Source organism: Neopelma chrysocephalum, unplaced genomic scaffold (genome assembly GCF_003984885.1).
Source record: "Neopelma chrysocephalum unplaced genomic scaffold, ASM398488v2 Primary Assembly neopelma1_77, whole genome shotgun sequence".
Classification (NCBI taxonomy): Eukaryota; Metazoa; Chordata; class Aves; order Passeriformes; family Pipridae; genus Neopelma; species Neopelma chrysocephalum.
This window is the reverse complement of record NW_020897738.1, coordinates 3400781-3412583: the sequence shown is the minus strand read 5'-3', so window position 1 is coordinate 3412583 and position 11803 is coordinate 3400781. Positions and strand designations below refer to the sequence as shown.

The following is an 11803-nucleotide window of genomic DNA, read 5'->3' as shown; positions in this document are numbered from 1 at the left end:
GGGGCGCCCGAGACACGTGCTCAGCCGAGCTACGGGGCGCCGCAGTGGCCATTCCCCGCCGGTGCCGCCGGTGCTCCCGCCATGCCGCGGTACGCGCAGCTGGTGATGGGCCCGGCGGGCAGCGGGAAGGTGAGCGGGAAGCGGCGGGGGGACAGCGGGCGGGGGGAGGCCTCGAGCAGCCCCTGATGGGCGTGTGTGCCTTGCAGAGCACGTACTGCTCCACCATGGTGCAGCACTGCGAGGCGCTGGGCCGCGCCGTGCAGGTGGTGAACCTGGACCCGGCGGCCGAGCTGTTCAGCTACCCCGTGATGGCAGGTGAGCGCCGGGGAGCCCGTTACAAACATCAAAATAGCGTCTGGTTCCTGTGTTAGTGAATTATGCCCGGTCTTGTACCCGATAGTGCTCAGCACTTATGTCGGAAATTAATGTAGTCTTGTAATGGTGCTGACTCCCCACGTCGGTGACTGATGGTCTTGTGCCAGCTGGTTTTTAATCCCTGTATTTACCTGGGCCAGTGATTAATATCTACCTGCATATGTCATAGTTTTGAGAACAAAGTGTGTCTAAACAAAGATGATAAGAAAAGTACATCTTGACCTGACCTCATAGCTGGGATACCTTGAAGGAGAAGAGATTCATTAGCGGATCCGGGACCATGAAAGGAAAATTTGGGGAATGGGATATTCCCCAAACGACCACCAGGGACCCTCAAAAGACTCCCACTCATGTCCAGATCGGTCCATGGAAATATTTAGCATATATGTGTGTATTCAGGAAATGTAACGAATATGTATCAGTTCATGAATAGAGATCCCCGTGCACCCAGTGCTGCAGTGAAGGAATGTTGGCTCTCTGACCTCCCAGACTGTTTGGAGGGTTTATTCTTGGTGTTTGGTGTTGTCACAGACATCCGTGAGCTGATAGAGGTGGACGATGTGATGGAGGATGAATCCCTGAGGTTTGGCCCCAATGGAGGTTTGGTGTTCTGCATGGAGTACTTTGCCAACAACTTTAACTGGCTGGAGGAGAGCCTGGGGCACGTGGAGGATGATTATATATTGTTTGACTGCCCAGGTAAACGCACGTCAATGTTTTGGTATCATTTGGTATTTTATATCACAGTATAAAATTTGCAGTGCTTTGGTTTAGTTGGTTGTGATAATTCACGTTTTTTTGCATTATTAACAATTGTCAGAGTCACTTTCAGATGTTTCAGGAGTGAACTTGGTCCTGGGCTGCTCTGGGTGACTGCACTGGTGTTTGGTATCAACATGTGGTGTGGGGACGCTGTGGCAACTGCAAATAACACTTAATTGGAGGTCAAGGGAGGGAAAATACCCCTTTTCTTTCTTTTCCACTTCACCAGTCAGAGTTGCCTAGAAGAGGATGCTTTTCTTACCAGTTTTTATTTATATTAAGTGTAATTCCATGTTTATGTATATAACTGCAAAACATTCCTGTTTGCTTCCCATTCCTACCCATTGATATCCTGAGTGTGCCCCAGGTCAGATCGAGCTCTACACACACCTGCCAGTGATGAAACAGCTGGTGGAGCAGCTCCAGCAGTGGGAATTCCGTGTCTGTGGAGTCTTCCTTGTGGATTCTCAGTTTATGGTGGAATCTTTTAAGGTACCCATTTGAAAGCTGTTGGAAAAGTTCTTATTGACAAAGAACAAAAAGTCTGGGCCGTTCAGGGAGCTGGGTTTGCCTGGAGGAGAAAATGCTAAGCCCAGGGAGATTTGTCTTTATCTGCCTCAGACATGAGTTGCAGCAAAGGGTGTCCCAGTTGAATGTAAAGAAAACCAGCACTGGGAGAGTGGTCAGACTGGAGCAGGCACAGAGGTTGTGCAGTGAATGTTCATAGACTCAAAACTTGACTGGGCAGCCTGGTCTGACTTAGCAGCTGCTCTGTTTGAGCATTTGGAGGACCCAGATAATCTCCAGAAGTCGCTTCCAATATAAATTCTTGGAATCTCAGGTGATTCCATGAGAGCTTTGTCAGAACTGGAGAGTGAGCAGGCCACTTCCCCATTTATCAGGAACAATCCTGAGAAGGGTTTGGGTTTTCTTAATGCCCTTTCCAGTGGCAGATCCAGATCTGAGGCTCCAAAAATAGATGGGATACTTTGCACCTCCCTTTTCCAACAGGAAGCTCCTCATATCCCAACTCCTCATAAGGCTTTGTGTCCATGTTCCATATATTCATTACTAGATTTGGTCTGGGGTTGAGTGTCCTGCGTGTTGGGTTTGTGTTTTTCTCTACTTTAATACATCATTTTTCATTCTCTTTTCAGTTTATCTCTGGAATTCTCGCAGCACTCAGTGCAATGATATCTTTAGAGATTCCACAGATTAACATCATGACCAAAATGGATTTGCTGAGCAAGAAAGCCAAGAAGGAAATAGAAAAGTAAGTTCCAAAAAATTATTTACTCTGTAGTGTGATATATTGAGGCAAAGTTCACTCAAAATTCAATCTAATGTTTCCCACAATTTAAACATCCTCTTTTGGAATGGGACAAGATGGATTTGGTTTATATTAAACATAGTCTTTAAACAGCTGAATAGGATGCTTACAGTTTAGTCAGAGTCAAAAGAACAGCTCCATGTTTGTACTGATCTCTGGTTTTTTTTCTGTAAGTAATCATCTTGGATCTCTTGTGTCATTCTAAATGACAGACTTTCAGTGTTAATGATGACTTTGTTTCTCCCAGGTACTTAGATCCAGACATGTATTCTATGATTGAAGATTCTACAAATATATTCAAAAGCAAAAGGTTTAAAAAGCTGACTAAATCTATATGTGGATTGGTAGGTATATTGCTTTTGAACTGGTATCCTTAAATTCAATATCACTTTTTGCCTCTTTTAACTCTCTTTATTTTTTCAGATTAGCATAAGATTCTTGATATTTGGATTGTAGCCAATACATTTTCTGTGAATCCTTTGGGAAATGGCTTTTTCTATTGCGTAGAACTCTCTGAGTGGGGAATTGCCACTGTTTTGCAGCGTGGCTTTAAGTGGTATTTTAGCAGTGAAAACAAATGTGGTTTAAGGAGGTGGCTTAGAGTGCTGTGACTGAGAGTTAACTTACTGCATTTTCTTTTGACTCCTCCCTCCAGATTGATGACTATGGAATGGTTCGATTTCTGCCTTTCGATCGCTCTGACGAGGAAAGTATCAACATCGTTCTGCAGCACATAGACTTCACCATCCAGTATGGAGAGGATCTGGAATTTAAAGAGCCAAAGGTAAGGTGCTTCTGGTGAGGAGATGAAAAAATTAAAAAAGATCCACAATATAAATATATTCTTTGCCCTGCTGATAAGTTATTTTCTCAGTACGGTTCAAAGCAGGCCATCTTTAGTCTGTTGGTGACAATGCCTGTATCATCTTCCTTTACAGTTAAAAAAGTGGAATTCTTTAATAGCATCTTGCATATGCAGATTGATCAAAGGGTTGTGTTTAAAAGTAATGCTTTTGGTTTTCAAAATCAACAGAATTTTAACCTTCAAATGTCAGAAAGGACCACTGAGATCAGTAAGATTTTTTTCCTGCCTGACTGTTCAAACTGCCATGATAATTCCTGTGTTCAACCCACGTCTTGTATATGAGATAGAGATTAGAAATAAATTCTATTGTGTAAAATACATCATAGAAGACTGTGTTAAAATCTGTTCCAAGCCCTCTCTAGTTTTATTATTCAGCTCATAAAACCTAAGGAACAAGTTTAGCGCTTTTATTCCCCTTTTAAATTCATTTTTTTACTCTTCTGTACTGCAGAATACTTGGATCTAGATTTTGGCCTATATATAAAGTTTGTATTTTTCTGTTTTCTCTTTGGCAGGAATATGAAGAAGATAAATCTGCTCTTGTGGATGAATACTTTCAGGATCGTGTGGATGAGTAAAAAAAAAATATGTTCAAACTGGGAGGAAAATACTTTGTGGCAAAATATAAAAATGAAAAAAAAACCCAACCCCTACACAAACACACTTAATGTTTTACCTGTAAGATAACTAATATTTATAGTAAAGAGTGAGTTATATGACCTCAAAACTATTTTAATAAACAGTTTTTTATTCTTGTGTGTGTATGGGTTATAAAATATATAGGCCAGTGTTAGCACATATAAAAGTTCCCCTCATATAGATATATTTCAGCATAGCAATGCTTGAAACAAATTAATGATTTGCCAGATAGGCAAAGCTGAGTCTAAATATGTTGTAACAAATATTTATCTCCAGCACTGAGTAGTTAGTTTCATTACTAGATGAGAGAAAGAATTGTTCTAAAGGGTGAAAGTTGTATTTCATGAACTGAACGTAAATTAGAGAGGTGTAATTTTTTTCTTATTCAGGAGTAGGGTTGTTCTTATGTCTGTTTAAATAAAAGGTTCACTATTGATATGGTGCTTATTTTTGAAGTAAGGATCTGCTTTTTCCAAAGCACAACCAGAACTGGGAGAGAGGTTCAACAGAGCAGCAAATCCTGCATGTTTAGTGGAAAAGGGCTCCCAAAAATCCCTGTGTGGCAGAACTTGATCTGACTGAATTAAACCACTCAAACATTGGGGCAACTTGGGTCACAACTCACCTCCAGACTGGCACATCCTTGGGACAAGTCACACTCGTGGTGTGTTGAAAGGGCAAAGCCCAGCCCTGCAGTTGGATTACTTTGACTCACCTTCCAAACCTCCCCATTTTTTCTCCCTGACTCATGTCATGAATCATTTACCAGGGGACAAATTCAGCATGCTGGCTCATAGGGAAGGTTATGGCTTGATAGTATAGGAGTGTGCACCAGAATGTATTGTATCCCTCTGACACAAAGTATTTGGGCCCGTTTTGTCCTTCCTTACACCGGGGCAACTGAGTGCCCCGTCAGCCGGCTGCCTGTGCACCAGGTCAGAGCAAGTGACCTCCAGGAGCTCTGGAAATGCGCAGGAGAGAAAACCAGCTACGAGTGAAGCATCCCCAATGTGCTCTTCTGATGCTGACCTCGACGAGACTGGAGCTCACCTCTCAGATGTCAGCGTGGCTGGAAAAGGGTGGCACGGAGTGACCGAGGAGGGGTTACTTGCAGTGCTGGCCACAGCAAAGGCAGACAGAGGAGGGAAACCCCAAAGGATGGAAAAAAGCAAAGAAGTCCCCATCAGAGCGTGCTTTCAAAGGCCCTTCCCAGTGCGGGCAGCGCCCGGGTCGAGCAGTGCCTCCCGCGATCCCTTCCTGGTGCGGTGCCCCCAGGGCGGTGCAGGGCTCCGCTTCCGTGCTCGCACCGCCTCTGCCGCTGCCTCATTTCCTGCAGCGGAGGCGGACGGAGCGCTGTGTTCGCTTTCTTGGACGTCCGCCCGCTCCCCTCCCGCCCGGCCCCGCCGAGCCGCCTCCTGCCCTTCGAGATGCCGGTGAGCGGCGGGTGCGACGGCGGGCCGGGAAAGGGGCTCTGCGGCGGGGTCTGACCGGGGGGAAAGAGGGGCTGCAGCTGCGGGGAGCCCTGCGGAGAGCGGGGAAAGGCTCGTATGGGAGGCTGCTGCAAGGCCAGCGCCCTCTTCCTCCTCCTCCCTTTGGCAGGGATCCACCCGCAGCCGGGAGGAGAGGGTGGTCAGAGGAATACTTTGCCTTTGTTCGCACCACCTTTCCCTGGGTCGAATAAACTGCTTTTTACACCCACCCTCCCCCAGTCACATCTTCCTCTGCCCCCCACAAAACCTGGGCTGGGAGGAGGTGAAGGATTCATAGTGGGATGGCACAGCACGGTGGGAACATTGGGAAGTGCCCCAAAATAACCTTACCAGTTTTTAGAAATCGGTTTTCCAGGAAGAATCTGTCATATGCAGAAAGCTTTTTCTTTTATTTTTTTTTAACTTAAACTAGTTTTAGAGTGCACAGAAAGGCCTTTATTTTTGAGCATGCTAAGCCTGGCTTTATTTATAATTATCTACTATTATTAGCTAGACATGGAAATAAGATATATAATTTTAAAAGACCAACTAATTTTCAGTGAACTACACAGGGCCCCCAGGATGGGGTCAGGGAGCCGGGGGGATGAACTGTGCCTGCAGATCAGCCATATGGATTTTATCCTGTCTCCCACCACCATGACTTGAAGTGGTGCCAGTGATGATGCTCTCCTGGCATTGACCAGAATGGCACCAAGTTCTGGGCCTTATTAGAAAACAGTGTTTGTGCAAGGAAAAATTGCTGGGAGCACCATAATGAACTAGACTGTGACTCCTGTTTGTGGAGACACATGGGATGTGATTGGACACAGAAATGTCTATTTTCAGTAGAATCAATAACCAGCTTTCCCCTGTTCTAGGCTTACCACTCCACGTTAATGGACTCGGACACCAAGCTAGTTGGGAACATGGCATTGTTACCCATCAGAAGCCAGTTCAAGGGCCCAGCACCTCGTGAAAGTAAGTTTATAATAATGTCTGAAAACCTGCCGGGATGTAGCTCCTCATCTCGTGGGTTGCTCCAAGAGCAAGAGTGACAAGAGGAGTCAGTGGTGGGAAATGGAGAGGTTTGCAGTTTGTAGAGGAGGAAAGAAGTTCTCAAATAGTTAAGTTGTGCAAGTTGAGGTTTTTGGGGAGGATGTGATGGTGTGAACCCTCCGTGTCAGAGGAAGTGGGGGTTCAGCTACAGAGAGCTCGCTCTGGTCTGTGGCTGGGGACACTCGGCTGCTCCCGAGGCCAAGGAGCAGGACAGGCAGCACTTCAGGGTTGGGAGCTGCAAAAATTGATCCTTTTATGCTCTTAAAACTCTGATGAGTTACTCAACTGGTAGAAAAATGAGGAACTGCTGAATTGCTGCTGTTTGTGAAGTGAGATAGCACAAGGGAAAGAGAATAAGGAAGTTGAAGCTGCTAATATGAGTAGGAAGCTTAAATAATACAGTCTGAGCTCCTCAGTGTCTGAAATGTTCTCTGTTACATAGTGCTGACTTCTGCTTTTTGTATTGCCTTTGCAATAATGCTTATTTATATATTTCAGTGAGTAAAACTTATGACAACTGAGGTATAACAGTTCAATGTTTAACTCTGTATTTCTTTTTTGTTAGCTAAGGACACTGATATCATAGACGAAGCCATCTACTACTTCAAAGCTAATGTTTTCTTCAAAAATTATGAAATTAAGGTAATTTTTTTTAATATACTATGTATATAGTAGTTCTTTGGAAGGTTGGTGCTGTGAATATAAATTTATTTTCAAGGAAATAATTCTATTAGATCACAAAATCTCCCCTTCCACTTAATCGTTAAAGTTGGGTAGATGTCGTGAATTGCAAGTCCTTCTCTCATGGGGAAACTAAGTCAAAATGGCTTGAACTCATTCCTGTTTCAGACTTTTATCAGTTCCACAAAGTCTCCCTTAATCTAAGAGTGCCTGGGCTCTGTGCTTGCTCTTGTTGTGCAGAACGAGGCTGACAGAACACTGATCTACGTAACCCTCTACATTTCTGAGTGCCTGAAGAAGCTGCAAAAGGTAAGAAAAGTGAATTTCTGTGCAGGAGGGAAACAAAGTCTGTTCTGGGGATTGTACTCAGGAAAGGATTTCCTGATATTCTCCTCCCACTGGCACAGATAATCCTGTTCAGTCCCAGCTGTCAGAACGACAGATACTCTAAGGCTGTGGATACATTGTGCTGCTCTTCTTGATGAGTTTTTAAGTGTTACAGATTGGTAAAATATTTGGGTCTAATGCTCCCTCAGCTTTTGTTTACAACTGCTAATCCATTGTTTGCCTGGTTCTTCCAGTGTAACTCCAAAGGCCAAGGAGAGAAAGAAATGTACACACTAGGAATAACTAACTTCCCAATCCCTGGGGAGCCTGGCTTTCCGCTTAATGCCATTTACGCCAAACCTGCCAACAAGCAGGAGGAAGGTAAGGCTGATCCAGCACCTCTGAGGGCTTCCTTGGGCTCATACTTTATTAGCTGCATTTCTGTGACTGCAATTAGAAAAATTACCATTAAAACTGGATTTTCTAAATATGTGGTCTGTCTTCTGAAGGCAGCACAAGCTGGGTTTTCTGACTTCAAGGGCCCAGTGACTCCCCTGGATCCATGGATCCAACAGAACAAATTTATACGGTCTAAGAATACTTCTTGCATCAGATAATCACTAGTTAAACCCTAGTAATGGAGCCCAAGCCAGAATAGGAAGCCCACAATAATGAGCAAAGGTGACTGAGAGAAGAAAACAGTTTGGATGATCCTTTTTACTGGTAAAGATATAATAAAAATCCCAAATATTGCTATAAATTGAGCAAACCAACTCAGCCAGCTGGCATGCACCTGCAGATGTGAAACTCTCTCCTGAAGCAGTGCTATCTGATGCCTCCCTGTTAAACCAGTTTGACTTGGTGCTCCCCAGTTTACCCTGGTTTCCCTGTGCTGCTTTCAGAGGTGATGAGGGCCTACCTGCAGCAGCTGAGGCAAGAGACCGGCCTTCGCCTCTGTGAAAAAGTGTTTGATCCTCAAAGTGACAAGCCCAGCAAGGTGAGAGTTCAGAGGGACCATCAGGGAGCTCGTGAGGTTTGGGGTGTGTTTTCAGCAATGTGTGAATGGAGGTGAGGGTCAGGCGTGGCAACTTTGACCAAGCCTCACTGGGTTTGCAGTGAAACGGCAGCTGCAAATTATCAATAAATTTAATCTAATGTGACACGACAGTGAATGCCAATTTGGGTGACTTGAAAAGGCAGGCCAGTACTAAGGGGTGTCTGGTGCAACTCTTCAAAGTGCTGCATGTCTGCACTTGGCTGGGTTTGCAAATGGAAGTTCACAGGCACGAGAGATGCTGTTTCTCTTCCCAGGCAACTCTGATGTGAGAGCTGCTTTGAAGTAGATCGTTTGGCCTTATATCCAGATTAAAACAAAAAAGCTAATCAATGAGTGAATTGCCTCCTGACTGTTCACATGTTTCATGTGCAAATGTGACTGTGTCTAATATTGAAATTATTTAGGCTAATTTAGTTTCAAAGGCATAGCTTCCTGATGCATCTCTTGTTTATAATTATATTGGAATAAAATATAACAAAACTAAAATAAGAGAAATAAGAGAAAGTAGAATCTCCCACTTTAGCTCAAAGTCCTAAATTAATTCATTATGTCCATTCCTGTTGTTTTGTTCACCTAAATTCCAGTAGAAACCAGTGTGGAAAACTATGTGCAAAACTGAGGCCTTAACACTTCTTATGTGTCAGAGGTTGAATACTTTAAAGTCACTATTTTATCCATCACATGGGAAACACTTTTGCACATTTTCTGACTTTGTACTTCCTTTTGCAGTGGTGGATCTGCTTTGTGAAGAGGCAGTTCATGAACAAGAGTCTCTCAGGCCCTGGGCAGTGAAGAGGCAAAGTGGCAACAACCTTAAGTGTTTCCACAGCAAGATGTTCTCGTCTTTTGCCTTTGTTTTGGATGCATTTTGTACCACGGAAGAATTAACTGCTTATGAAGCAAAAAGAAAAAAACAAACCTGTCAATGAGGGGTGGATGGGGGGGGAAGCAAAAAGATAAGTTGTGTAAGCCAAAATTGTTAAGCTGGTGCTTAATAAGTCATTTTCTACACAATGTTTCAGATGCAGTCTACTTTGTTATTGTGGCTACAGCACCTAAAACAGGACTGGTATTTAAGAGAAGAAATGGATCTGCTGTGAGGCAAGGGAGCTCTGTCATTGCTCTGCTGGCTGGAGTCAGTGTCAGTGTCCAGGGCAAATAGACCTCTCATGCCGTGTTGTCCATGCAGTGATTTTTACATTGTATTCATTAAACTTTGCTTGTAATTAATGTAGTAACTACTGCGTGTCTCATGGACAATTTTCAGGGAAATCAGAGGTGGTTTTTTTGTGAAAGGACCTGCTCTGGTGAGCTCCCCCCTGCAGAGCTGCCTCCAGCCCTGGGGTCCCAGCACTGGAAGGACATGGAGCTGTTGGAGCAAGTCCAGAGGAGGCACCAAGGTGATCAGAGGACTGGAGCAGCTCTGCTGTGAGAAAAGGCTGAGAGAATTGGGATTGTTCAGCCTGGAGAAGAGAGCTCTGTGGTGACTTAACTGTGGCTCTTCAGTACCTGAAGGGAACTTATAGGAAAGATGGAGAGAGACTGTTTACAACGGCCTGGAGTAACAGGACAAGGGGGGATGGCTTCACACTGACAGCAGGTTTAGATTGGATATTAGGAAAAAATCCTTCCCTGTGAGAGTGGTGAGGCACTGGCACAGGTTGCCTTGAGAAGCTGTGGCTGCCCCATCCCTGCAAGTGTCCAAGGCCAGGTTGGATGGGGCTTGGAGCAACCTGGGCTAGTGGAAGGTGTCCCTGCCCATGGCAGGGGAGGTGGAACGAGATGATCTTCAAGGTCCCTTCCAACCGAAACCATTCTGATTTTATGATTATTGAGTAACGTTAATCAGTGGAAAGTGAATAATTCCTACTGAAAACAGTGGGATTAATGTAGGGGCTGTAGTTCCAGCAATTTACCTGTTTATTTAGCAGGTTTGTCTTCACAGAGCTGTGCTCCACTGTACTGAAGTGCCTGCAAATGGTACTGCAGGCAGATCCCACGCAGCTGGGTCTGTGGCTGCCTTCCTGGATTCAGACACACCCAAACTGGTAAAAAAATCGCTGTTCTGTCAGTCAGATGGTTTCTGGAAGAACACAAATCCAAGTTTGGTTTGTTCAGTTTTTTTTCCTCATGGCAGTACTTTTCTCACTGTCACCACACAGCACCAGCACACTTTTAGTGTTACCTGAAGCCCAGTGCTGGTGATGTTTTGCTGCCTGGCGTATTTGTTTGCTGAGAGCTGTACTCCTCTCCAAACAGCACTGATGGCAAGTCCAAACTAAAAGCTCTCACTGATTCCATTTTTAGGAATAGGATAGCCACGTTTCACATTCATTTTGTAATAAAGTGGGGAAAATAAACTTTATGATTCATCTGGCTGGCCTATGCCTTGTAAACGGTGGCTCTAGTGAGGCGTTTGGCCCAGAAGAAATGCAGGTTTTGAAGGACCTTTCTCCTCTCCAATTTTTACAGGCAGGAGCTTCATTATCTCGGGGACCTCGGTCACATTTGGCCGCAGCAGCCAGAAGAGAGTATTCTCAGGACAAGGGGTGGACTCTGGAGCAGGGGAGGCACAGGGAGTGTGTGCTTTCCATGGGAGACACAGAACCAAACAGGTGCGAGGGGATCTCCTCAGACCCGGTGTCCGAACCCCCTCACAACCCTCTCTCTCCCCTCACGCCGTTCCCGCTCCGCCTTCGCCGCGAGGGGTCCTTGGCACGGCGCGCGCTCCTCCCCGGGCTGCCCTCCCGCACGCCTGTCGGGCCGCGCGGGCAGCGCCGCGGGCGCCCGCAGGCGGCGGCGCGCGAGGACCCCTCGGTGGCGCCATTTTGGAGTGGCGGCGGCGGCGGCTCCGTGCCCGGTGCCCCGCTCGGTGCTTCGCTCGGTTGTCCTCCCGTCCCTCCCGCTCCGCCGACAGCATGAGCGTGGTGGAGCACGTGCGCGAGATGGCGGCCGCCGGGCTGCACTCGAACGTGCGGCTGCTCAGCGGGCTGCTCCTCACCATGAGCGGCAACAACCCGTGAGTGCCCCGCCGGCAGGGGGCGCTGAGGGGCTGAGGGGGCGGGAGGGGAGCGGGGGCAATTTGGGGGGTCCCGGTCCTGTCCCCTGTCCCTGTCCTGTCCCTGCACCCTGTCCTGTCCCCTGTCCCTGTCCTGTCCTATCCCTGTCCTGTCCTATCCCTGTCCTGTCCTATCCCTGTCCTGTCCCCTGTCCCTGTCCTGTCCTGTCCCTGCACCCTGTAC

General features: G+C 46.1%; 3 protein-coding genes and 1 long non-coding RNA gene across 4 annotated transcripts in view; 3 read left to right on the top strand and 1 right to left on the bottom strand.

Moving 5' to 3' along the window:
- Positions 1-16: 16 nt before the first annotated feature.
- Positions 17-4090, top strand: GPN3 (GPN-loop GTPase 3). The gene is made up of 8 exons (XM_027689754.1): positions 17-129; positions 207-315; positions 907-1074; positions 1505-1629; positions 2295-2410; positions 2715-2811; positions 3123-3251; positions 3848-4090. Exons 1-8 carry the CDS (start codon positions 82-84, stop codon positions 3908-3910), a joined length of 855 nt encoding a protein of 284 aa, XP_027545555.1. The 5' UTR covers positions 17-81; the 3' UTR covers positions 3911-4090.
- A 246-nt stretch (positions 4091-4336) lies between these two features.
- Positions 4337-11286, bottom strand: LOC113970631. Its single transcript, XR_003535239.1, has 3 exons — positions 10747-11286; positions 10478-10644; positions 4337-4380 (listed from the first exon to the last, which is right to left on the bottom strand). It is a non-coding gene; the product is annotated as an uncharacterized LOC113970631 (long non-coding RNA).
- On the top strand, positions 5262-9799 carry ARPC3 (actin related protein 2/3 complex subunit 3). The gene is made up of 7 exons (XM_027689756.1): positions 5262-5404; positions 6319-6418; positions 7062-7138; positions 7418-7486; positions 7759-7885; positions 8407-8501; positions 9291-9799. The coding sequence occupies exons 1-7, from the start codon at positions 5399-5401 to the stop codon at positions 9351-9353; spliced, it is 537 nt and encodes a 178-aa protein (XP_027545557.1). The 5' UTR covers positions 5262-5398; the 3' UTR covers positions 9354-9799.
- A 94-nt stretch (positions 11287-11380) lies between the features above and the next one.
- ANAPC7 (anaphase promoting complex subunit 7) overlaps positions 11381-11803 on the top strand; it is an 8987-nt gene continuing 8564 nt past the window's right edge. Inside the window, exon 1 of the mRNA XM_027689630.1 lies at positions 11381-11580. Within this exon, the coding sequence (XP_027545431.1) occupies positions 11480-11580 (101 nt within the window). The 5' untranslated portion in view covers positions 11381-11479. The remainder of the gene's footprint in view (positions 11581-11803) is intronic.